Consider the following 25,350-nt stretch of genomic DNA (forward strand, 5'->3'; position numbering starts at 1 on the left):
TTTCACATCTATAATGCTATAGAATGTTTTACGATCGGTTGGTCGATATCGCGCTTCTGGTACGGTTTCTTGGGGACTATCTCAAAAATGAGTGCGAGATCATGTGCTCGGCGGGAACGCTGCTACCTTGGGAATGGTCGAAAGTATAAACCGTCGCGTTCGGGGATACCGACGATTCCACGTCTCCGGTTGTCTACGATGGTTTCAAGTCACTATTTTGGTATGATGAGAAGACCCCGTTATCTGGATGAACGTTGCCACTTCCAACACGGACGATTCCTCTCCGAGCTATAAACGGAAGGATCCTGGGCGATCAGGAACCATATGCAATGGTATCAGACGGTAGGTAATGCGAGCGTAGGATATATGATGCATGGCCTTCGATTCATACATGAAAGCGTAACAACCTCCCCGTTCCAAGCCCCTCGCAGCTTTGCAGCATAGACACCAGGTCGCATATCGCGGGTACCTATTATACCACAGGAAAACCGATCAGATCCCCATATCATACTGGAGAAATTGTGCCGAACCGCAACAAGCCGCCGGTTACTTCCGCATGCTTCCCGTTGTCTGACATGACCAGCCTTAGCGAACAGCCCCGATAACACGCGGCGACTCCAACGACGCCAAAGTCAATTGGAGTAGACTCCAATTTTAGCAACAAGAACGGCCAATGCTTGAAAGGCTTTGCCTCGCTTGGCTCCCTTGGAAAGCACATGGCTATGACGGCAATAGTTGACCCGTTACCCAAGGCTAAACTGAGTAGCATGCATGGATACGTACTTCAAGCATTGATTTGCGCGTAAGGCGGATTTGGAGATGGAGACATTGAACTCTTGCTATCGCAATGGTCTATCATATCATGGACTAGAAATACGTTACTATCGATAGTTGCACCCTTCTACCCCAAACACCGACGTAAAAGACAAAAGACCTCCCGGGTATATTTGTATTCCGTCAACTCCGCAGCGCCTCAAGAACCCTCAAGCTCACCCAGCGAATCCCCCAGACAAACGGCAAATCTGACACCTTGGTCGGACCGAGACCCGGGCCGTATCGTGCATGCACCGCCAGAGCTAAGCCGCACGTGTCGCTGCTCTCTCAGCCTCGCAATGGCAGTTCCGGTTGGGAAGGTGGGCGTTCACACGCGGCCTTATTCTCGGCATGTGCCTGTCATCATGACCGCCCACGCCGACCCGCGACACAGAACCTTGGAAAGCCAGAGTGAAGCGGTCGACGGTTGACGGTCGTCTCCGCCTATGAAGGCTAAACGAGCAAAGAAGAGGCAGATTATCGGCCCTTCTCCACCCCGTAATCCTGTTCTTTTCCTTTTCCTTTTCCCTTATCCCATCTCCACATTCCTGCTATTTGATTCTGCCGCGGCTCTTTCGTCTGAGAACCCCCACATATCGTCCCCGCTTTTTCTTTCCTTAACAACGTTGAGCGATCTGGAGGATGGCTTACTTGCTGACTTTCTTCCACATGCAGCCTGTACACATGCCTTGACTTCGGTTCATGACTTTGTGCTCTCGTTGTGTTTCCGGGCAAGGGTGGCCAAGTCGTAGCTTCTCGGCTTCTTCGCATATGCGTAGTATGGGGCCGTTGTTGGGTTGGGGTTGGGGTATCCAGTGGTTGCACACGTGTATGGTGTAGACGATGTAGCACATGTTCGGGAGGCGTTGGATGGGGTCGTATCGAGCGTAGACGAGTCGTGGAATGGGCGTATTGAGGACCGGAACGAGATGAGTCGATGTGATATATTCGTTTCGGAGGTTGATCGCGCTAGGGCTCTAGGGAAGGTAGATGCGAAGCTCGGGATTTTATTGTGATACGCTTTGGATCTGCGATGAGCTCTTCTTGTATACTCTTCTGCTCTGATCGTGAACAATCTCGACACCACCTCTTAACAATCTTGCCGCAACATCCCAACTGACGGGGTTCAGTCGGATCCAGTATTGCCAGTTGCCTCCACCTACGGCCTTTGTAGCCTCACCAAGAGCAACCCTGAGCCTGGATAATGCTACTCGATTTCGATGATGCAATCCTCAAGGCTGAGCTAGCGTAACGGCTTCGATGAGGGCACTTGGCAAAGAAGAGGGAGAAGAAGAAAATGTGTGGGTGGTAGGAGAGACGCACTTAGGGACAGGTGCGGCGACGAGAAGGGAGGAGAGAAGAGAAGAAAAAGAAGAGCAGGAACAAGTGGCTAAAGCCACCCCTTGACATGAATCCGACGTGGACACCATCATTTTGACATGCCGTTTGAATCGAGACGAGGAAAAAAGCAAAGGCACTGGAACGCAGCTCGACGTTGCACAGGCCGCTCTCTAACCCCCATCTCGCATTTCCCACCCTTACCGCGCGGCGTTACATATCCCTTCTCTTACACAGCGGTTTTACGAGAAAGGCTTTGCTTCGATGACGGCATACGTCGAAGAAGGGAGGGCCACAGTGCATGTCCGTGCGGCTGAAGGACGCGGGCGTGACCGATGTCCCGGTGCATTGGTTCGCGCGTGTTTGTGGATGCCTAAAACTACACCAACTATGCGGTTCACTGTTGCTTTTTCCTGTTCACCATTACCGATATGCCATCTTCTGAATGCTTTGTTGCTTGCTGGACTGGTGTGCGATGGGTAATTGCGAGTGGGATGGTGCGTGGGAGATAACGAGGCGACCGACGGGCTGTCACGATGTGGTTCGCGCTAGCCGCTTGAAGCGAAGACGGCAAATCAACATAGCTGTTGGTACTACCTTCCTTCCTCTCTTTTGCCGTCCCCACGAGTCGATGCTGCTCTCTGAACGCCCACACCGCTGGATTGCGGCCCGTAACGCACTACAGTTTGGCGCTTGTTGTGATGATCCAATGTCCAAACCGTGTTGCGGATTCAAGGAGCGCCCCATCACACGGCTGAACCTAGATGGCGGGTCGCAGATGCGCCTTCGAGAAGGTGCGGCACGGAGAAGGATGGTTGAATGTATGATTGAGTAGATTGTATTACTCCACCTGGACGCCTCAACCTTTACAAATTCGTTGTAGAGCTATACTGATGCTACGTTATAGCTGTCGTGCACAATGTGGCTTGAGGTGAGGTGTCAGACCTAACCACGCTCACATCCCTTGAACAATGCGCATCCTTACCGGTACTCAAACTTCCTCGGCGACCGCCCTCCGCGATTACCGCGATAGCAGTGCGGCGTAACCAAGGTCACTCTATCCACGTGTGAGGAAAATACTTGTTGACAGTTACTTACACAAGACTGGCTCGCGCCTGAATGCCGGTGTCTGAAATTGACTGCATCGAACGATCCTAATCAGTGACGAGTCAGCGAATACACCGACGTTGGACCTAAACTTCGGGCGCGAAGGACTTACATGCTCACACCCAATGCATGCCTTCCTCTTTCGCTCTCTTGTACGTCTATCACACCGTTATGTGCTACCACGTCGCTGGTTAGCAAATATGATCCACCCTAAACTCTATCAGCGATACCAGAACACACGTTCAAATGGCTAAGGCGACCAATTCGTTTCCCAAGAAAAAAGCGATGTCTGCACCGGGAATTGCCCTCCCTCAACGGCATCTCCCACAAAACCCATAGCCCTCCATTGGCTCGCTCAAAGCCGACTGGTAGTGCATGAGACGCCCAAACGCATCATCACACGTTTCTCATCGGTAAGGGGACGAAAGCACGTCGCCAATCGAGGTGACGCGCCCGATACTGTACGCATGATCGTGCATATGGTGGGGTTGTCCTTGAGAAGGTGGACCCGACATTCTGGGTGCGTTGCAAGCAAGGGCTTCTCGAAAAGGGCAATGCTTCCTGCGATAGACGCATAGCTCCGGTCATCCGAGGAGAGGATAATGGAGGTCTATATGTAACGCGATGATCATGCGATGCTGCTAATTGATCCGTTGTCTGCTGAAGGCTCCCTCGCACAGCATCCATGTTTGCTTCAGGAGAGACTTCAACTGCATCGGTCCCAGATAGAGCAGAATGCAGTTAGTTCGAGAAACCGTAAGTAGTAGAGGAGTAGACGCGAGTGCTACTTGACTCTGCTTCTCTACGTACTGCTAACAAGTATGGTATCAACACGATTACCCATGTTCTTTTCTCATACTATCGCCAGCAGTATCTTGTTAAGTTCATTACCACCTCCACAAAACCAACAACTCGACTCACAGCAGGGGCTGTTGGATGACTAGTTTTCCAAACCCTCTTCCAAATCCACCAACTTTGACAACCTGCTGCAACGCGTCTTCAGCAGTGCCTTGAAAAACTTCTACATTTGGGAGCTCGAAGCGGTCGCCGTAGTTCTCCACGGCCCATTGCAATGCTTTCCAGGCATGCCAATGGTCTTCCGGTCTGGCAGGAGTCTCGATTATATGCGGAACACCAGGTGGCTGGATGCGCCAGCTGTCTTTCGTGTACGCAACGGGCATGCGGAACCCCCCATCGAATTTGGTCACAGAAACCAAAGTCGCGGAAGGATTATTCACACTTCGTATGACCAGGTCCGCTGAAGACGAAGCACCGACCGCGTCCAGGGCATGAGCGATCGGGCCCTCACCAAGAGCCTCCACCGCAGCGGCAATATCAAACACAACCGTCGGCGAAGCGTAATCGAAAACAAGCGTTGCCCCGATCTTCTTCAGTAGCTCATGCCGGGCCGGCGAAGCAGTCACCAATATGTTCTTGCACCCACTGGCACGCAGGAACTGGACGGCGCTGAAGCCGACGCTAGAAGAAGCACCCCAAACCAGGACTGGTTGTGTGCAGACCACTGGAGCGGTAGGCAAAGGGAACTGGAACAGATTGAATACCGCGTCTGCAGCCGTCATTGCCACTACTGTCAGCGCTGCGGCGTGGCTCTCCGGGAGATTGGACGGCACTTCGAATACCATGTCTTCTGGGCACGCAACACGGCGTTGGTGTACGCCGTACTTCAGGGGTCGGCCAATGCCCGAGGGTGTATAGCCAGCCACGGTGGTTCCCTTCTTGAAGCGCGATCCGGTAGGTGTTGATACAACAGTGCCGCAGAAGTCGTAACCACTGACTGTCGAACGGATGCCAAGCTGTGAGTGTTTGGCGTCTGCCGGGTTGACACCTAAGTATCTCACTTCTACCACTATCTCGTTGGCCGCAGTTTCTTCGTGTTTGATATTGTTTCGAATCTGGATTTGTCCGTCTTCGTCGACGTACAGCGCCTTGCTGGATGTTGTAGTCATGGTTTGTTGGTGGGTTGGTGACTTCTATTTCGCGGGTTCGAGCAGCGAGGGCAAGGTTGGAATTGAGATGGACGGACTAATACAGTGAAATAAACATGGAAATATCTCGTCTTGTACTCACGGTTCTAGTCACCGCGGTCGGTACCCGCGCATGCCGCGCATTACTGCGCGCCACGGCACGTACGTAGGCAATGCAGGTATTGACCCAGGAGGTTGCCGGGAGCTAGCAATTGTATCTTTCCGACCCTGTTAGTGTCGACGCGTTGAACATCAAACATGGTTGGGGAGTATGTGCCAAGTCTTTCGGCCGAGCATGCCCAGTGTTGTTGTACGATGATCGAACAACGGACCCGGACAAACATACATCCCGAAAGTACATCATCCTCCTTTTAGCTCTCCACCATCTATGTTCCTGACCACAAGCCTACCACACCTTAAAGTCGGGTGCTCGCAACGGTAGATGCGGTAATGCAAACCGGAATGTGGAGTTGATAAGTATGCTTCGAAAAGCGGGCATAAATAGTGCCTTTGCGCAGGATGTTCCACTGTTGGTATACGATCGAATCAATTCCTTCTCAAAAACTTCTATCGCCTCTTAATCTCTTGACTTCGTCTCTTCGTTACTATGACTTCAATCAAAATCGGCTCAGTCGACGTCAAATTTCTCGACGCTGTCAAGCAAAACATCCCTCCGCTGAACCAAAGGACGACCGAACTTCCACCGGGTCACAGAAAGCAACCAACATTCCGCCCGTTTGCAACAACAACTATCTTCGACCAAGACCAAGCCGTTACGCTTAGAGATGGAACGGTGATCTATGCCGACGTATTCCGTCCCAAGACCGACGAGAAGGTTCCTGCAATCGTCATGTGGGGCCCATATGGCAAGACTGGAACGGGAATGCTAAACATTCATGGCATGCCACTTCGAGCTGGTATACCAGAGACTCAACTATCAGGCTACGAAGGCTTCGAAGGGTAAGCCTAGAACCAAGATAGCATGAAAGCAGAAGGCGAAATCCCTCACTAACCACAACTCCAGTCTCGACCCTGCAGAATGGGTACCCCGTGGCTACGCCATCGTCATGGTAGACCCAAGAGGCGTGAACAACTCCTCTGGCAACATCCACTTCTGGGGCAGCACCGAAGGCCGCGATGGCCACGACGCCATCGAAGAGCTCGCGAAGCTCCCCTGGTGCTCTGGCAAACTAGCCCTATCAGGCAACTCCTGGCTCGCAATATCCCAGTGGTTTATCGCGGCTGAGCAGCCACCGCATTTGGTATGTATTGCGCCTTTGGAGGGCTTATCGGATCCTCTGCGCGAGCAGTCGCTACGTGGAGGTATTCCGAACACGGGGTTCAACGAATGGGTTGCTACTATGTTGGCGGGGAAGAACATGGTGGAGGATTACGCTGCAATGGCTCATATGAATCCTGTGCCCAAGGGATATCTTGACGATAAGCGTGTGGATATGGCAAGGATCAAGGTGCCTGCTTATATCGGAGCCAGCTATTCATCGACGCTCCATACCATCGGCGCCCTACGAGCTTTCGAGGAGATGCAGCATCCAGATAAATGGTGCGTATACCCCCATCTTGCTCTCGTCCACACGTTTTGCAGTTATTGACAACTCCGCATTCAGGCTCGTCCTCCACGCAACTCAAGAATGGTACGACCTCTACAGTCCAAGCCGCACCGCAGACCTCGCCCGATTCTTCGACTTTCACCTCAAAGACCTCCGCAACGATTGGCCACAGACCGCACCCGTTCGCATGGCCTTTTTGAACTTCACCAAACCAGCTTTGTTGGACCAAGAATACCCAGACCTACCATGGCACCTCCCCACAGCCACAGTCCAGAAACTGCATCTCCATCCCACCGGCACCCTCACCCCAACCGCGCCCCTCTCAACAACCACAATCGAGTACCAAGCCGACTCCCCCTCCGAACTGACTTTCACATACACCTTCCCGAGCAAAACCATCCTCACCGGCCCTTCCACCGTCGTCCTCTCCATCGCAGCACAGGATCACAACGACCTAGACATCCACGCCCACATCTTCAAAGCCTCTGCATCGGGCACCATGCTTTCTCACCTGAACATTCCCATTCCGGCCAACACACCCTCTGAAGTCGCAGAAAAAATGACGCAAAATAGGGTCTGGCGGTACCTCGGTCCCAGCGGCATGTTGCGCGCGTCTAAACGCCATGTCGCAGACGCGCTGCGGGGCAAGACGTGGGAAACGCTGTCGCTGGAGCGCGAGGACAAAGTGGAGAAGGGGGAGGTGGTTAGATTGCGTGTTCAGCTTTGGCCGGCGGGTATGGTGTTTGAGGCTGGGGAGATGATGGTACTGAAGATTAGTGGGAGGGAAATGGGCTTGAGGGATCTTCCTGGGGCGGTGGCGATGAAGAATGAGAATGTTGGGAAGCATGTGATACATATTGGTGGCGAGATAGAGGGGTATCTTGAGTTCTTCACGCTTTGATGGGAGGATGCTGTTGAATACGGAATGGAGGCCATGAAGAGGGTCGTACATAAGGGTGACAGGCACCAGAAGAGTACATACAGTTGACAGAAATTGAAATCGAAGAAGCGTTGTTGATTGTTGTTGAACGAATTGGCATGTGTGAGTGGCTGATCAAAGAAAGAATCCACGTGTTGGAGCGGATGGCAGATTCTTGTGGTAAGAAACTACGTATGCTCGAGCGCCGAATTATGACATTTTGTGTCTTTGGAAGGAAGTTGTTGTCGCAGACAGTTGACAAGGCATGACTGCGGAGAGAGGGAATAGAGAAGCAATGATCTTGAACAGCAGGAGTGGCATGTAAGAAGTACAGAAACAACAGTAACGTACGCAGGCACTAGTACCTTTCTTTTACGGGTGGACTACAAGGGATCTGCTGGATCCCTTAAAGTCCACCTGTAAAAGGGAAGTGTACCTTCCCTATGATCTCAAGATCTCCTCGAAACAGCCATTTCTACCCCATCCTTCACAAGACCAAGTAGTGAAATTCCATCTCACAGCTTCTTGAGATACTCAACCTTCGAATCGACTCAAGCCATCTCCAAAACCAAAACCTGCTTGTAGAAAGCTGACTCTGAGCATAATATCCTTCGGTATATCGACGTGATTGCTTGGGGAGGAGCGCGACACACTGGAGACAACGAGTCATGGGTTACTACAGGCGGAGGTGGACGCTGTTTCTATGTTCATCTGTCCGCAGGGTTGTTGTTCTGAATAACTGCCACCTCCGCCCGTAGCAGCCCATCTCCGCACAACATAACCCATGCCGTCACCACACAGCTCGTCTGCAAGGCCGCGTAAAGATCGTCCCTGTGCCAGTCACATTGCACATCATCTCCAATCTCCATGACAGACGATCCACTCAGCCCCACGCGACCACCCACTGGACCCTCAGCAATATACTCTAGCGAATACAAAATCTGCAGGGCCATTCGAATCGAGAGCGGCGGGCAGGGCGAACCGAGGCGAGGCGAGGTGGGAACCCCGAAAGCGACGGCAGAGGGTGTGGCAGGATCGACAGAGATCGACGTGGCGATGTGTTCCGCGGAGGGGATGACAAAGCGTGTGGGTAATAGCGAACATGGGTTGTAGTCGATGCTCGCTGCTTGGTGGATTTTCAAATTGCTGGTGCTCGTATGTGGGGTGGGCGTGGTGATCGAGATGGGTGTCGAGGGTGTCGGCTCTTCGTTTCGAGGATGTGTGAACGTTTGGATCGGCGGTGCGTGAGAAGGTGGAAGGAATAGTGGTACGTTTTTCGAAGGATGTATGCCGGCAGTGGGCAGAGTTTGTCGCCCACAGACCTCCTTCGTCGCGAGTAGTTCGTGCGTGCCAAAAGAGCCGATACCCTCATCAGCGCGCCTTCGTACTCCCGTCTCTTATCTCCCAACGCTCGCCTCTCGCGTATGCCAGCCTACCCACTCTTTCTCCCATGTTCAAGTATCCCATCCCCTCATCATAGTTGTCCGACGCCATCTTTTCCAACCTCTCATTTCCCATTCTCGCGCGCCTCTTTCTCCTTCCTGCGCTCAGCAAAGATAGCCATCTTCCTCTCCATCTCGTTCTTCTTGAGCATTAACTCGGCGCGCGTGGTCTCGAGCTGTGCGATGCGTTCTTCGGGCGTGGCTTCGATCATATATCTTGTTTTCTATGAGGAGTGGGGTTAGTGGGTGATGATGGATGAAATGATTGAAGCGAAGAAACGCTCAGCGTGTGCATTGAGGTGGAGGTCTTTCGGAAGGAGGGCTGCAATATCTGAAGGATGACGGAACATACCTGTTTAACTTCCTGCTGCCCCTTCAATCCCGCACCATAGATAGTACCCGTAATCGTAATTGAAGCGACGGCGGCTGTCATAATCCACCGACGAACCGTCTGAAGAGTCGCCATGGCTCGTGTAAATCCAGAAGCAGTGTATTTCGGTACGACGATGTGTCAATGGCGGTACACAGTCATGTTGCGATGAACAAAAAGGTTGCTCTGGGAGGAAAAAGTGCGACGACCTTCGGTGGATATTCAATCAACCGCCAAGGCCTTTTCGCCGCGGGAGTCCCACCAACAAAGCCGATGCCGTGCGACACGTCCTCCCCCACACGCATTCCAACACAACACAAACAAACACACTCCTTCTAAACCTCTCGACCCTACCTGACGTCGAGCCGCCGCTCTCGTAAAAGAACACGATCAGACAATCGCAATGTCAAACGCCCCCCGCTCCCACACTCCCGCCGGCGGTTCACGCCTCAGCACCGTCCCCTCGCAGAAGCCGCGCCAACTCTCGCACCTACAAGCGCAACTCGCGCAGTTGACGGCGAATATGTCGGATCTGGAAAGCTTGATGCGTATGACAGCCGGTCAGGCGCAGGACATGCGTGGTCTGGGTGGGTACGCTGGTGCTATGTGAGTTATCCCGCGGAACAGCAGGGTGGCTGGAAGGTGTTGGGTCGGGCCTGGGATTCTGTAACAGGACGGCGTACTAATGAGATATGTTGTAGGTTTATGGCAGCGAGTAAAGTTCTGGGTGAAGAGACGGTCAAGGGGGGAGGGGGTGATAAGGAAGGCAAGGAGGGCGATAAGTGAGGCTGCGGGCTGAGAGGAGAGAGATTATGCAACATCCCACCAGAAGTACCACGATACGCATCGACGATAACGCGCCGCGGAGTTGTATCTACGACGATAGACGAGACGGATATTGTGCAGGAGATAGGGAGGCCAGGTACCCCCATCTCTCCTTTGGAGACACGCGGCATTCTTGCCAGCCAACAAGAGATGGACTGGGTCAGATCTCGGGAGCGTATCACAGCTGAAGTACCTATACTCGCTGGAAGATAGGGTTCACTGCAAGAGAAACAAATGTTGCTCATGTCCACGCGACTCGTCGTGTCATGATGCACGGTTGTGCACCCGTTGTAGATATCCAGCAATGTACTCAGTTACGCGCTCTGTCGATATCCATACCCACACCCATCTCACCCTACCCTCTACATTCGTCATTCCAACATGTTATGCCCATCCGTCGTTCCAATCACTTCGCAGAATGGAACAAGACATTCGCCGACGGCGAGCCAACCCCCTAGTCATTGTCCTACTATCAAAACCGCGCACAGATGTTCTCCCTCCCCCAGTTCCCCAACATCTCCAGACGATAACCTCCAAGCTACCGAACTTCCAGCCACGCAGCACCACATCTCCCGTTCGCCGCGTTCCGTTCCCAGTCATCCAATGATACCAACGCTCGACCGCATACCCGCAACAGACATACATGCACGTCCGCGTACCTTGCATCAGATAAGGGTCCTTACCGAGAGATAGGTACTATCACTATCTTTACTATCTCCTCGCTGCGCCATCAAACGGCAACCCACAAGCCAATGAAGTCCGGGGAACTGTGGCTGGCCTTCCTATCGTGGACATGGTTTCAGAGTCTGTGAGGCTCAATGGCCCCTGTGAGCCTCGGAGGGGGGGGGGTTGGCAGGTCAATCATGGACCACTAAGCGTGGCGTTATCAATCGCGCAATGATAACGAGCGATGGTCTCACCGGCCTATCTATGCGTGCGTAAGGTTTTTCACTGGGTCTGAGCGTACGTGTGCTTGGGTTATAAGCACACGGGTGTCGTCTTTGTGTGTTGGATTCGATGGTGCTTACTCTTGCTGCTGGACTCGATTCCGCTCCGCCGTTCGACTGCTTCTTCCGGAATGCCAAGACAATATACTTTGGATTGATGCGACTTTACCTACCTGGGATGGGAAGATGATGGACGACAGTGGATGACGATGAAGATGGAAAGACGGTGAGGAGAGTTCATGGTGATACCCCGGGATACCTCGATCGGCTTGACCTCGTTGCGAGACAGCCTCACGATTTCACGACAGCATGAAGCTATTCGCACATTTCACGCCGCCCGCCGAGCCACGCAACGCAATACCTCCGCTATCCATGCCCGCCGAGCGGCGCCCAAGACGGCGAGTAGCGCCGTCAGACGTCATTGTCTCTTCGCAACATCGGCAAAGCGTTGATCGCTACAACAGCCTCGAGTGACATCGAGTCGCAGCGCCCGACCAAGGCTGGCCTGGCCTGATCAACCGGAACAAGGACTAGAAACGGAACACGAGCACGCGAGCCTCCACGTCAGCGCTGCGGCAGCAAGCACACGAGCAGGACCCTTTCCCGTCCGCCCTCGTCTTAACCCACGATCGGCCCCTCAGTACGATGGCCAACCGTTGCGAGCCCAACTGTGGAGATCGTCCGTCCGTCCAAGCGACCGACCGACGTATGGTCGATGAGGAGAAGACGGACAGACAGGCGAGGGGCCCGTCGTCATCGTCCAGAGGGAAATTTCCCCCGAATCATTTTGCCAATATACAACGTCTAAATGAATCACGTACACGGACCCCCACGGGCATCCCGCGTTTTCGTATCAGGAGCGCATGCGACCTTGCACACTCAGCAGACAGCCAATGTTTCAACTCGACCAACAAAGACGTGCATCCGTCTTGTTAAGACGAGGGGAGGGGGCTGTGTAATACCATTTCTTCAGCGGGTCGGGCGGTTGGGTAGTTCCGCGTCAGTTGTGGATTTTGGTATACAAGTTGCCAGCACGCCATATGTACACGACCGGACATTGCGTGCTCGCAACGGATATTTCCGCGGTAGCCCTGGAGAAGCACAAAGGAAATGAAATAGAGCGGGATCGGATGGTCGCTTCGCTTGGTCGGGCCAGAAGAAAAATCTGGATTACAGCCAGTGCAAGACCGCAGAAAGCAGAATAGCATGGTAAAATTGCAAGTGTGTTGAACGACATCTGCGTCTGTAGCGTGCCCAAGTCGGCAATGCGGCGACAAGCGAGGTTAGAGCGGATTCTGTCGGGTTTAGCAAAGCATCTAGGCTCCACATCCTGGCTGATTGCATGCATGCAAGTCAGATGCAAGTGGATTGGGAGGCTTGCATGAGACAGGGGACACAGCAGCGAGGCCGCTTACTCTCTGGGGCAATGAGCGTGGGGTCGCTGCGTGCGATCAATATCTGGCATACCCTGCCTATGCATGGTTTTGTCATTGATGAGTAACTGCTAGCGGGCGGGTTGTTCCTGTAGGATTCACGTAGGAGTGAGATGCAGGATTAGTTGTTTACGCTTTCGCGCGTCGCATGTGTATTCGTACCTTTTTCTCGTTTCCGACCCTTTGACATGTGAAACTCCACCACGGCGGTCGGACAACAGGGGTCCGGCGATTGTATCCAGGTTAGCGGACGCGCAACATCAAACATTGGGTGTTCGCGGCTGGTGCTAGATGAAATCGACGGCCGAAGTAATGCCATTGCAGATGTCGGAGGGAGTCGAGTGGAAAGATCAACATCGCCCTGGACCCTTTACTTTGGTGGGTAACCCGGTGGGTACGCAGTTCGACCTGGAAAAGCAATATGCTGCATGAAACGAGTCCACCAATAGCCAACTCCCTGTAGGCTGATATTAGGGACAGCTCGCGGCTAAAATTGTCGTCCGGTTGGGAAAGGAGGGGACCGAGTGCGAGAGAGCGAAAGCAACGGCGTCCGATCCACAGGTACCGCTCAGCGTGTCTCGCGATCGTTGGGAATGTAACGTGGTCCGTTGTCAGTCGGATAGTGTATTGAAGGAGCCGTCGAGTCTTCCCTGCCCGATGCGGCCCTAACATGAATTCGAGATCTTGAACTGCAATAGGTGCATAGTTCTAGAAGGAGAGGTACGTCCGCCACTGCGACAGCGACTACAGGAGAAGCTGCATGTTCTCGACTTTACAGTTCAGTTGTCTCCACCGTCCGCGTCACCGTTGGATCTCGCATTGTCCTGGTAATGTATCTACCACCCGTCCGGATCACGACTGCGGAACCGCATGTCAGTCAGGCCCCCAGGCAAGAGATTGAAAGTATATAATTGTGAAGAAGCAGAGTTTGGTTGTGCCAATGCCCTGTGAGGGAGCAGCAGCCGCGGCCCAATGGCGTCAGCTGCAGTGTTACTGTTGTTGAGTGCGCCACAAAGCTGCAATGGCGTGTGTGTTTTGGTACCGGCAGGCGTTGTCGGATGAGCGACTAGAAGCGCAGTTCACTGGCGACCACGTGCTCAGCGCTATGTGCGGTGGATCTGTTGTCGCACACGCCCGTCGATACACTGTGGGTCTGGTAAACAAAGACCCTGAGATTTGTGAGGCTATCGGGAAATCTAGGAAAGGAAGTGCCGAGATGCAGTCGCGTTCGGCACCATTCGGATGACATGCTCCACCGTCGGGTAAACGATGGGAGTGCTATGGATCTATACACGCGGTGAAAGCCCTCTTGTTCGGCGCGGGTCACAAGACACAATACTGCTGCTGTATGCAGTCGGCTGACAAGCTCGCGTTGACGGTGAGGCAGCGTGGCAAGGCATACTTGCCCTGGGTTCAGCAGTGCAGCCTCCATCGAGACTACAGCATCGCCTGGGTACTAGACGCTTTAGACGTCAACAGGAGCGGGTAGGCAATGCACAGGAGCCAATCGAGGCGGGCTGTCTCTTCGCGTAAGCTTTTGCCGGCTGGTGTTGGTGGGCCGTAGTCGTGCAGTAGAACATGTCAAGAGGGAACATTGGCGAGGCCTGAAGGAAGTGACGTCCCGGGATCAGCGCAGTGCAGATGGCATCGTGCATCGTGGTTTCTCTAATTGTTCTCGAAACGAGACACCGAGGGCCTAAGGTTGTTCTGGTAGGGCTCTGGTGTTGGACAGCACAGCTCGCCGACAAATTGGCCGCTCGTAATTCTGAGCTCCGAGACTCTGTCCGGGGTTCCCAAGTATCCTCGCAGCACGGTTCAGGCGGTCTCGATAGGAGCAAGGGCGTGCATGCTAAGCGGCAGGCAAGCATTCTCCCGTTCAGCCCACACACACCTCGCGGGCCATGAGCTCAACCGCCGTGGGTCATCGCACATCTGAGGTTGCAGTGGCTGCGGGCCCGGAGGCTTCACGCCGCAAACGCGTCAGGCCTGGGTGTCGTGTGCTCGCAGCTTTGCTTTTCTGAGTCGCGCACTTGACGACAGTGTGGAGAGGGCGTGCCGCGCTGCGAGGGTAGGGAACGCCCCAAACAGGACCCTAGCAGCTAGGGTGCAGGCTGCACGTGTGATTGGCGTCCGAGAGTGAAGAGAGTGAATGGTGGGGGCAGCGTAGTCTGAGCGTGGGTGCCGAACGCTCCACACAGGCATCTCATTCTGCTCACCAAGGCCCAGCGTCACGACTCACGACCCACCCAGTGCCACCGGCTGCCCGTCGTACGCTGGAGCCCGCATCGCTGCAATTCAATTATTGCGCCGCTCACTGGTCCCGGGAGCGCGAACATTTCGAGCCTTGTTCCCCGTGGAGGACAGCAGCCACAGTCCAATATCTACTCGTGACAGGCCGTTGTCGCTGTGCGAGGCCAGCACTCAGCACGCATCAAGCAACAGACAATCCCTCTTTTACGCTGGGCCTCTCCAACCTAGTATTATTTCTCGCAGTCTGCCCAGTGCCTCCAGACAGTGCAGGGCCTACTTCGGCTTGGTTGCAGCTGAGGTCCGCAGCTAACGTGGGGTGCGCCCATCCGATTCAGAGCACGCGCCGACGCAGCTACATCATCGCTTTCCCGTGAGAGGCACACTTGCAATATCCGCCGCCCACCAAAGAGGGCACCACGCCGTCTGAAAACCCATGGACTTTGACAGACCAGAGGGCCAAATGGAGGTACAGTCGGCCCATGACACGAACTCCAAGAGGGGCATGCTCCAGGATGCCATCTTCCCAGCTTTCGGCAACGATGCGGGCGCCCCCAGCGTGGAATCGCCAGAGCAGCTGCAGAAGAACGACCCGCTGGGCACGCAAATCTGGAAGCTCTACTCGCGGGCAAAGACGCAGCTCCCCAATGCTGAGCGCATGGAGAACCTGACCTGGCGGATGATGGCCATGAACATGCGCCGCGCCGAGATGGATCGCAATAAAGGGTACGCATATGCCGCACTTGCTTTTGCGTCGCTACCACTTGACTCCCACGACCAGCTGGCTAACTGTGATTCTGAGCGCGCAGGCCCGCTCCCGATGCGCACCACGCTGAAATGATGCCGCCGCCGCCCTCAACAGCAGGCGCAAGACCGCCGCCAAGATCCGCTCCCAGCGGCATCGCCCAGCAGCTGCGCAAGTCGCAGGACCAGCAAACGCAGGTACAGCAGAACTCGCCCCACGACCAGATGAACCTGGACGATTTTATATTTCCGTCGTCCGTCGGCAGTCCTGCAGGCCTGTCGCCCGAATTGTCGAATGAGGATGCGGCTCCATTTAATGCAACTGCCCCAGCGATACCGATAAGAAAGCCGCATCTAGCCAACGACCACAACCTCTCCCTCGCCCGCGCCTCCGCGCCCTCGGTGCCTCCTACTATCCACAGAGAGGATGAATTTGGCTACGTTCCGCGACACGTCCGCAAGACCAGCATCGACGAGCGACGAGTGAGTTCCTTATCTCTCGCCCTACCGTTTCCTCACTAACCTCTTATCAGCCTCCCAAGCGGCGCGCCGAAGCCTCTCCTCTGGTCCCTCCCGTCAACAGTATCATGATACCCACCGACGCCCAGGCCGAGCACGACCTGCACCAGTACTCGCTCGACCACTCCATGCAGCCCCCCACCTTCCCAGCCTCACAGGCCCAGGCCCCCTTCAGCATAGACACCTTCTCCATGCACGACGACCCCGTCATACATTCCGCCGGCCCCTACCAGCAGAACTTCTCGGGCTTCTCTCCTGTCGGCTCGCCCCTCATGAGCCACAACGCCTTCAACTCCAACATGTTCAACCAGCAGTCCATGGCCTCCTCCCTCAACTCCACCGACTACTACTCCCCACCCAGCTCCGCCTTCCCCTCCACTGTCTCCACCCCACAGCCCATCCCCGAGGACAACCAGATGTACTTTGACCGGAGTGGCATGGACATCCGCAACTCGCACGGCAACGCCTCGTATGGACCCCACCGACCCTCTAACCTGTCGACCTCCATGCAGCCGCAGTTCATCTTCAATCCCGGAGCCGGCGGTCCCGACTCTGTCTTCAGTCCAGTCACAAGCACGAGTGGGTCGCTACCATTCTCCTCAGCGTCGTCGTTCGGCCAGTCGAGTCACGTAGACCCGTCTCAGGTGCTCCACAACCATCTGCCGCTACGACAACAGCACGAGATGCAGATGGGACGTCAGGAGAACATGTTCACCTTCGGCGCAGATTCTGACGCCGAGGACGATGAAGGAAGCGCGTTTGCAGACCGTACCATGCCACAGGACTACTCGCAAATGGAGGACGGGTCACTTGACTTCAATGCTGGCTACCAGTGGGAGACAAATCTCTCAAACCAATTCAACCCGATGCAAGCGCGGTATCCGGCAGGACCCCCACGCAAGACAGTCACAATTGGCGGCACCGAAATGGTGCACTCACCGCAAGATCACTGGAGTCCTGGGGGCAGTCTTGGGCGAACGCATGGCTCGGCTGCCTCTGTAAGCGACATACGCAATCGAGGGAGCGATCCACGACGCCAGAAAATACCCCGCACTAGCTCAACACCTAACGCTGCTGGAATGCTGCACCAGGGCATGCATGGTCTAGTCTCGTCACCCAATTCACCGCCAGAGTCTGGCTTTAATTCTGCAGCTCCGTCACGGCCTCAAAGTCCTGGTGGATCGAAGCAGGGTGACGGCGGTGCCCCCACAACCTGCACTAACTGCTTTACCCAGACGACGCCTTTGTGGCGACGCAACCCAGAAGGACATCCACTTTGCAATGCATGTGGTTTGTTCTTAAAGCTGCACGGAGTTGTTCGGCCCTTGTCGCTCAAGACCGATGTAATCAAGAAGCGCAACCGCGGAAGCGGCAACGCACCTGTAGGCACGACATCTACGCGATCGTCAAAGAAGTCGTCGCGAAAGAACTCAATCGCGCACACTCCGGTGACGACTCCCACGTCCCATAAAGCGGCCGAGTCTGAGTCTCCAAAATCTACTGGCTCTGGTGGAGGCGCCTCGGGTACCATGTCCTCAGCTACCACACCGACATCTTCAAAACCGAGCGGTGTGGTTCCAATCGCGCCCGGTCCGCCCAAGTCCAACAGCTCCGTAAACTTGGCACAGGCTCGCACTGTCGCTCCTGCGCCGAAGCGCGTTCGCGGCTCGAGCAAAGTGGAATCACAGGAGCTCGAAATGGGAGATGCGGACGATACGAGTGGAAGAGCGCCATTGCGCAGAAAAGACACTGCCATCGCTAGTCCCAGTCCTTTCCCAGGCCAGAATCTAGGCGCTCTTCCAATGGGTGCCATGGGCCAAGGCCTGCAATCATCTGGTCCTGCTGAATGGGTAAGTAAGATCTTCTCGAGTATCAAACGACAAATGCTAACTAACGACCTACAGGAATGGTTGACTATGAGCTTGTGATCTCCGCAAATTCTTTGCGCATCCCTCATTATCCACCACAAGTTCCACACACCGATCTGGGAGGCCCTTTGGGGCATATTACGAACCTATGTCTGCGTTTGCTTTCACACGATGTACCCGGTGTTTCGGAGTTCCGCGAGCATGGTCATGCTAGGGGCCTATTTGCTTGTTCACCCACACGTCTTTACCTCGCCTTTGATACCTCCAAACTTTCCGCGATGCGATTTACACCCTTGCAACGATAGACGCGGTCTGGCTGCTTTTCTTCTCCGTTTTTTGTGACATACCCTGTTTGCTTTTTGCTTTTCCCGACGGGCAAAGATGGAGGAGGCAGGCGCTCCATCACGTTGCAACAACCGCTCTAATATCTTGACGAAGACGGAGGACTGCTCATTCTTGTAGGACGTCCTGTCTTATGAGGATGAGGTGGTTCGTGTCACATTGCATGAGCTTATGAGAGAGGAAGAGAGGAAGAGAGATATCCCCGGGGTTCCACGCGAATGTATAGAAGAAGGTGGTGATATGAACGCATCTTCTGCACATTTTGGTGTCTTCAAAGATGCTGCTGAGTTCGACTTGAGTTTTTTCTTACACGTGGGATGGAAATCTAGTTTCCATATACGAGCAAAGCACACAAGAAGGGCGAAGGCGTGTATATAGGAGAGGGGAGAACCTTACACGATGTACTGTGCGGATCCTTTTTTGTGATATCCTTGACGACCGATTTGCTTTGGGCGTAACGTACCGTGGAGGAGAGGCTGCGAATGCTATATCTTTGACGACCTGCTTATGTGTGTGGGTGTTGGTCGTGATGTCGTGAATTTGTGATACAAACTAACTTCCTTCACATATATCATGGATCTTGAGATGCTTTGTTTTGTGTGCCATTGCAGGACATGAATGTAGGAAACGTTCGGAATGGGTTTCCGAGCCCCTCCCCCTCCTGTCTGCTCAGCATACGTCACCTTTGTCTAAAGTGTGGAGCATGCTCAACATCGACCCTCTCTCAGCCATTGCTTCAAACAATTCCTCCACACGTACCTTGTAGTACTACCACGGTAATCATCAAGGAAGTGCGGTGTATAATCTACGATGCCGAAAGCCCTAATTTTGGTCGCGGATGGATCAGAGGAGATCGAATTCGTGACGCCTTACGACGGTACGTTCAATAAGATCTCATCTCATCATACTCCCCAGCTATTGAAAGGCATGTGCCGTTCAACTGGAATACCGCCGAATCGTTCGAGCTACAAGCTCAAACTTTTCAACAACCGCGCCCACTTCCTAATTGTTGCAACAGTGCTTAGTAGCTGAGCATGAACTACACCCATGCGCGAGTCCGAAAGAGTCGTTTCCAACGTGAGAATCGTAGAAAGAAATTACGCAAGAGGATGTTACGGATGGCTTGGAAGCAATACATGCATACTTTAGGACGATTAGTGGGCTACTTTCACGGCCGTGAAGAAGAGTTCTACTCAATCTGCTGAAGGAGATGCCGACGCTAACATGCCATCGTAGTTCTAACCCGCGCGGGCTTCGAGGTGAAATCCGCTGGTGTAGAGGTCAAGAATGAAGGCTATGCACAGTAAGTACAACCCATCTTATTCCCCATCGTCACCCATTCCTATTGTTGTCTTGCTCTGTCCTGTCCCCCGCAAATCCGCGCGTAGCAAAGCAACTCATTTCGGACCTTAGCATGTCCCGCAATATCCGTATCGTACCAGACTACCGAAGAGTCACCGATCTGCTAAATGAGACGGCACATAAGGCGTATGAACACTACGATATCCTAATCCTCCCTGGCGGCGCACCCGGCGCAAAGACATTCTGCAACAGCTATGACGCCCTTAAACTCATTTGGGACTTCCGTCGTCACGGGAAATGGGTTGCTGCCATCTGCGCGGCTACCACTGCGCTCGTTGCTGCAGAGAATTGGCCTGAGGCATTGACTCCGGATGGGGGCAAGATGCGTGTTACGAGTCATCCCAGTGTGAAGGAAGAAGTTGAGAAGGCTGGTTGGCAGTACAGCGAGGAGAGGGTCGTGGTGGATGGCAAGGTTATTACGAGTCGCGGACCGGGGACTGCGATGCTTTTTGCGCTTACGATTGTGGAGATGATGTGTGGGAAGGACAAGAGGAAGGAGGTGGAGGGGCCGATGGTTTGTGCTGAGACGCTGTAGAGGGACAAAGGGGTGATTTCGAAGGAAAGGGGGTAGACTTCATTGTTCTGGGTATGATATCGAGTGGCGATGAGATATCATACGAGTGAAGAGTACAAGGCAAGAGCCGGAGCGGCTGCATGTCGTAGCTGTTGCCATACATGTCTTTCTTGTTTGCATCACGTTCTGAATGTAGAAAGATTGCATCACGATATCTATTTCGCGCCACAATACCCGCTTAGCCTGTGTAGCTGTTGGTCTTTTGTCTTACTAACAGACCTCTGAACCCCGTATATGTTGGAAAAGGTTAGTAGCTCGCATCTCGCAGGGGAGGCGCTTTCCGTCGGCATCGTTCGTGCTTCGTCCTCGCACCTTCCAATGTACTGAACTGTATCTCCACTCTCTTCGGATCGATAGAGTATGTGTGGATTTGATTAAGATCAGCGCCAGCTTGGCACGTTTCGTTCTGCTCCTCTGATTCATGGCTTTCGTATCGAATATCTTTCTTGTTATTTCCATATCTATTCGAAAGCTTTATTCTATGCCCAGGTGCTCTTTTCTCAGACTTCGGTTGTACAGAGAGGAGGTCCACGACTTCGACTATAGTCATCGTGAATAGATCTACGTCTGTCTCTACACTTTACTGTCCCTCTTGTTCTTCACTTAAGAACCATCTTTTGCTATCTCTTGGTCTCATTAGGTCGCTGTGATGGTGTGATGATAATACTAGGACGTCTTCTGTTCACGTAGAATAGAAATTCTAGGAGTGCCAATCACACTTCCAAAATATGATAATTTTGAACCTGGAAGGTACGGGAAATCCACAGCTTCATACGCCGTCTTACCATCAGGTACAAATAAGTCGTGAGACTTCTGGCACGTGAACTTTAGGGCTGCGCAAGTGATTTCAGTGATGCCAAGTCAACCTCGAAGCTATCGCAAGCATACCGTATACCAAAGTGCAATCTCAATAACCAGCCCCGGCCAAGACCAGACCCTAGTTTGAGGTTAAGTCGCACTGTATCGTTGATGATGCCAAGAGCGCCACTAATCATTACTGCACCTGATGATACGCCTTCGAAGATGCTTGCTGTACTAACACATTAATAGACAGCTTACCAAGGGCGGGTTATGTTTGCGCAGATGTAAAATCACGTGAGCACACCGGTGTGCTAGCACCGGGCGATCTACAGCCCGGATTGATGACGGCGAAGAGGCGGGGAAATCGGTCCGCCCAGGTCAAGGGCCAACCTCAGCGACGAACGCGAACGCGAAAGTTTAGATACACATTTGCGTTGGACAGAGAGTAGAGCTCCTCTACGCTCTGATTGGACGCCGGAATACGCGCGATACGGTGGGCTAAAGTTTGTCGAGACGAGAACTGTCCTGCAATCGCCAAGTGCCACAGTGCTGTTGAAGATATGCCAGTGAGCATTTCCTTGTGGTATGTACTACGTGGTGAGTGTGGCTGGCCATGTGCTTGGGGTTTGGGCTTGCTGCGCGACATATCGGTCTGTTTTAACGGCGCTTACTTCTTCGTTGCCTGGTTGGACGCGTGGACATGTCCATGTACTAGGGTAAGCGACGAGGCGTCTTTCGCATCGGTTATGTGGTTTGTCCATGGGTCCTCCATGATAAAGTGCTTACGATGCGTTTGTTGGAGGACCAGGACGGAGGAAGGTGGTGCAGCGACATGTCGGAACATCGTGATCCGGTGTGAGCAGCCATCCCTCCTTGCTTGTGGAGTCCTTGCTGCAGGTTCTGGCTGTCGCAAAGTTGGGTAAGCTGCACAGGCAGTCGTATGTCGTATCCATCGACTTCATATTGGATGAATCAGCAAGGATCATAATGATGGAGAATGGCCAGCGAAGGATTCAAATTCGGGTACATTCCCGTGCTGGTGCAGCAGCCTCGCGTAGAGATCTGGCTCGGTTAGATGAACGGAAGACGGAAGAGGCGTCAGCCGCAGCAAGGGTCCAGCAGCTCCTTCTTGCACCTGCCTCTCTTTAACGACCTGGTTACACAAACATATCCATCGTGCACTGCGTGCACCGACACGAAGGACGAGTGCTCTTTAATCGTCGGAATGGCCGTGCGGTCCGTTGCCAGGGTTCTGCTGATGCCCCTCACCGACCGTGCTCACCAACGCCCGCGCAGGGTAATGATCCTTCCGAGCCGCACATACGCGTCAGTCTAGGCTGCTTGGTTAAGCACTTCGGGCGTACTCCCCGTACTGCAAGGCCATCGATTGGATCGTCTCTCACCGTCAAAGATAAAGATTGGTGACGCTGAGGCATATTCAGCAACCTCGACAAAGAACATATGAGGTACTCGCTAAGAATGTCCGGTTTGTTCCCTTGGCCCAGTGATCTGACGTCGAAATCGAATGGAGTGCTGAGGGCTGAACTCAATGTGTGACCCCGAGACACAAACGGTCAGGCTTGGCCTGGGGATCGTCGAGCGCTTTGCCCGTCAGACCCTAGCGGTTACTAGACGGCTCCATCGCTAACAGCGCGACCGCCGGAACCAAGGATCCGCTCTGTGTATACACCGTATCAACCGTATAGAGCGAAGCGCACCAATGATCCTGGCTTTTCTAGACCAGGGGAAACATTCTCGGTATATGTAGAAGGACGACCACGTAGCGACTCCATCCGCCACTCACCATCCACCTTTCCGACACCAACACGCAGCACCCGCAGGTGACATATCGAACCTAAGGGCATCCCCACTGCTTACCTCGAAGATGGCCGCCAAATTCGAAAACATCAACACCTCCGTGGTGCCTCCTACACAAGAAGCTACGATGATGGACAGCCAAACTATGGCGCAGTTGACGCACACGCTGCAGACTGTGGCTATCGCAACCCTCTTTTTCGCAGTCTGCGCATACGTCCCCAAACTTAAACGAAAGGCCCAGCTGGGAAGCCTGCCGGTTCTCGGCGGAGAGACCGGAGAGAAACACCGACAGGCATATCTCACCAATGCTAAGAAGATGTATGAAGATGGTTACGCCAAAGTAAGCTAATCGTGGTCTTTTGAAATGCTCTTACTCACAGCGCTGCTAGTTCAAAGACTCAGTGTACAGAATTGTAGGAGAGCAGGGTATGTTTACGTATTCCAAGAAAAGAGAAAGTGCATCGCTCATACCTCTTTAGGCGAAGACAATATCGTCATACCCTCAAGTCTGCTCCCAGAGCTGCGAAAACTCCCGGATGATGTTCTCAGCTTCCCTGCCGCCGTCAAGCAGGTATGTAGACATGAGCAATTGATGTCGAAACAAAGCTAACCGTCTATAGCTCATGGAAGTCAAATACACCAAACTGCAGGTTGAGGGAGCGACCGGTCTTCATTCGGTCAAGCATGACCTCACACCAGCACTCCGTAGGTCGAAACGAACAACGCTGCTCACGAGCTGGTGAAGCTGACATTATGGCAGCTCGATTAAACCCAACAATCGCCACGGAAGTCGACATCGCTCTACGAGAGTCTATGCCCCCATGCGAAGAATGGACTGACGTTTACATTTTCAAAGAGCTCGTCGATGTCATTGCAAAAGTCTCCGGTCGCATTTTCGTCGGACCAGAACTATGTCGCAACCCAGAATACATCAAGCTCGGAACGAACTACACAATGGATCTCGTAGCAGGAGTCACAGCTTGCAAGAAGGTCCGCCCATGGCTGAAACCGTTCCTGTGTCCCCGCCTCCCAGAGATCGTCAAGCTCCGCAAGATCGAGCAACAACTGAGCGACTTTCTGCACCCGATTGTAGAGGAGAGGATGACCGCCAAGTCGAAAGATCCGAACTGGCAAGAGCCAGACGACATGCTGCAGTGGATGATCACGAGGGGTAAAGGTACAAACTCGATCGACGAGATTACCAGGTTCCAACTCGGTCTCATCTTCGCCGCCATCCACACCACAAGCATGACCGTCACCAGCATTATGCACACACTCGCCGTCACGCCAGAGTACATCGATCCTCTCCGTGAGGAGATCCGCAATGTCATGGCCAACAACGATGGAGTCATTACTTCCCGCGCTCTGCAACAGATGGAGAAAGTCGATAGCTACATGAAGGAAGTCATCCGCTTCTACCCAACAGGCTACAGTAAGTTAAATCCTCTCGATATGCATCACTCTTGGAGAACATCACAACTAACCCCACCCCCTCCAGCGGCCTTCAACCGCCGCGTCCTCAAAGGCATCACCCTCAGCAACGGCCAATACATCCCACCCGGCGTCACCATCGAAGTCCCCTCAGCAGCCGTCTACCTCGACGAAAAGAACTACCCCTCCGCCGACGAATTCGACGGTTTCCGTGCTTACAAGGCACGCCAAAGCGGCAAAGCAGCGGACATTGCACGCAACCAATTCGTCACCACCAACGAGACCAACCTCAACTTCGGCTACGGAGCCCACGCCTGCCCTGGCCGCTTCTTCGCTGCCAATGAGATCAAGATGATTTTGGTCAGGCTGATTCTCGAGTATGATGTTAAGATGCCGAACGATGAGACCGTCAGGTATCCGATGGTTGATGTGAGTACGCAGAGTATGCCTGATCCGACGAAGGCGTTGAAGTTTAGGAAGGTGCAGATTTGAGTGCGTGGGATGGTGTTGGTTTGGATCATATGCACATGACAGGGAAGAGCATGGAAGCAGGTCTAGAGACGGTTTTTCTACTCGGCTTGTGTAGCGACTGTTGCGACGGGTCGTTGTTTCTGTTGCATACCTTTCTCTCTTTTGCGACTTCCTCTTTTCTGATAGCTCGATATCATTCCTCTGGCCAAGAAGCGCCATGCTTTCATTCCACAACATATGTGTCCGCTTCTTCACATCCACCCGATTACGCAGTATCTCCACGTACTTTGATGTCACCCGAAGCTACCACATCACGCCTTCCGTCCCCGATACAGTCATCGATGGTATTCTGAACCTCCCGGGTGACCTGGCCTAACACAAAAGATACATGTCAGCTTCTCCACCTCCAAATACCCAAGCATCACC

At 53.5% G+C, this 25,350-nt stretch overlaps 7 protein-coding genes across 7 annotated transcripts; 4 read left to right on the plus strand and 3 right to left on the minus strand.

Annotated features, from left to right (window-relative positions):
• Positions 1-1,460: 1,460 nt before the first annotated feature.
• On the minus strand, positions 1,461-1,667 carry J4E90_006995 (uncharacterized protein; the record flags this gene model as incomplete). The annotated part of the gene is made up of 1 exon (XM_051436537.1): positions 1,461-1,667. One exon carries the CDS (start codon positions 1,665-1,667, stop codon positions 1,461-1,463), a length of 207 nt encoding a protein of 68 aa, XP_051289283.1.
• Positions 1,668-4,175: 2,508 nt separating this feature from the next.
• Positions 4,176-5,225, minus strand: J4E90_006996 (uncharacterized protein; the record flags this gene model as incomplete). Its single annotated transcript, XM_051436538.1, has 1 exon — positions 4,176-5,225. The coding sequence occupies one exon, from the start codon at positions 5,223-5,225 to the stop codon at positions 4,176-4,178; it is 1,050 nt and encodes a 349-aa protein (XP_051289284.1).
• Positions 5,226-9,237: 4,012 nt separating this feature from the next.
• On the minus strand, positions 9,238-9,638 carry J4E90_006997 (uncharacterized protein; the record flags this gene model as incomplete). Its single annotated transcript, XM_051436539.1, has 2 exons — positions 9,238-9,396; positions 9,525-9,638. The coding sequence occupies 2 exons, from the start codon at positions 9,636-9,638 to the stop codon at positions 9,238-9,240; spliced, it is 273 nt and encodes a 90-aa protein (XP_051289285.1).
• Positions 9,639-10,065: 427 nt separating this feature from the next.
• Positions 10,066-10,328, plus strand: J4E90_006998 (uncharacterized protein; the record flags this gene model as incomplete). Its single annotated transcript, XM_051436540.1, has 2 exons — positions 10,066-10,148; positions 10,244-10,328. The coding sequence occupies 2 exons, from the start codon at positions 10,066-10,068 to the stop codon at positions 10,326-10,328; spliced, it is 168 nt and encodes a 55-aa protein (XP_051289286.1).
• Positions 10,329-15,430: 5,102 nt separating this feature from the next.
• On the plus strand, positions 15,431-18,185 carry J4E90_006999 (uncharacterized protein; the record flags this gene model as incomplete). Its single annotated transcript, XM_051436541.1, has 4 exons — positions 15,431-15,720; positions 15,804-16,221; positions 16,272-18,107; positions 18,162-18,185. The coding sequence occupies 4 exons, from the start codon at positions 15,431-15,433 to the stop codon at positions 18,183-18,185; spliced, it is 2,568 nt and encodes an 855-aa protein (XP_051289287.1).
• Positions 18,186-19,763: 1,578 nt separating this feature from the next.
• On the plus strand, positions 19,764-20,364 carry J4E90_007000 (uncharacterized protein; the record flags this gene model as incomplete). The annotated part of the gene is made up of 2 exons (XM_051436542.1): positions 19,764-19,770; positions 19,856-20,364. 2 exons carry the CDS (start codon positions 19,764-19,766, stop codon positions 20,362-20,364), a joined length of 516 nt encoding a protein of 171 aa, XP_051289288.1.
• A 2,725-nt stretch (positions 20,365-23,089) lies between these two features.
• On the plus strand, positions 23,090-24,945 carry J4E90_007001 (uncharacterized protein; the record flags this gene model as incomplete). Its single annotated transcript, XM_051436543.1, has 6 exons — positions 23,090-23,362; positions 23,412-23,448; positions 23,502-23,593; positions 23,643-23,727; positions 23,783-24,454; positions 24,521-24,945. 6 exons carry the CDS (start codon positions 23,090-23,092, stop codon positions 24,943-24,945), a joined length of 1,584 nt encoding a protein of 527 aa, XP_051289289.1.
• Positions 24,946-25,350: the final 405 nt, after the last annotated feature.

Source organism: Alternaria incomplexa, assembly GCF_024043165.1.
Source record: "Alternaria incomplexa strain BMP 0042 chromosome Unknown scaffold_10, whole genome shotgun sequence".
In the NCBI taxonomy this organism is placed as follows: Eukaryota; Fungi; Ascomycota; class Dothideomycetes; order Pleosporales; family Pleosporaceae; genus Alternaria; species Alternaria incomplexa.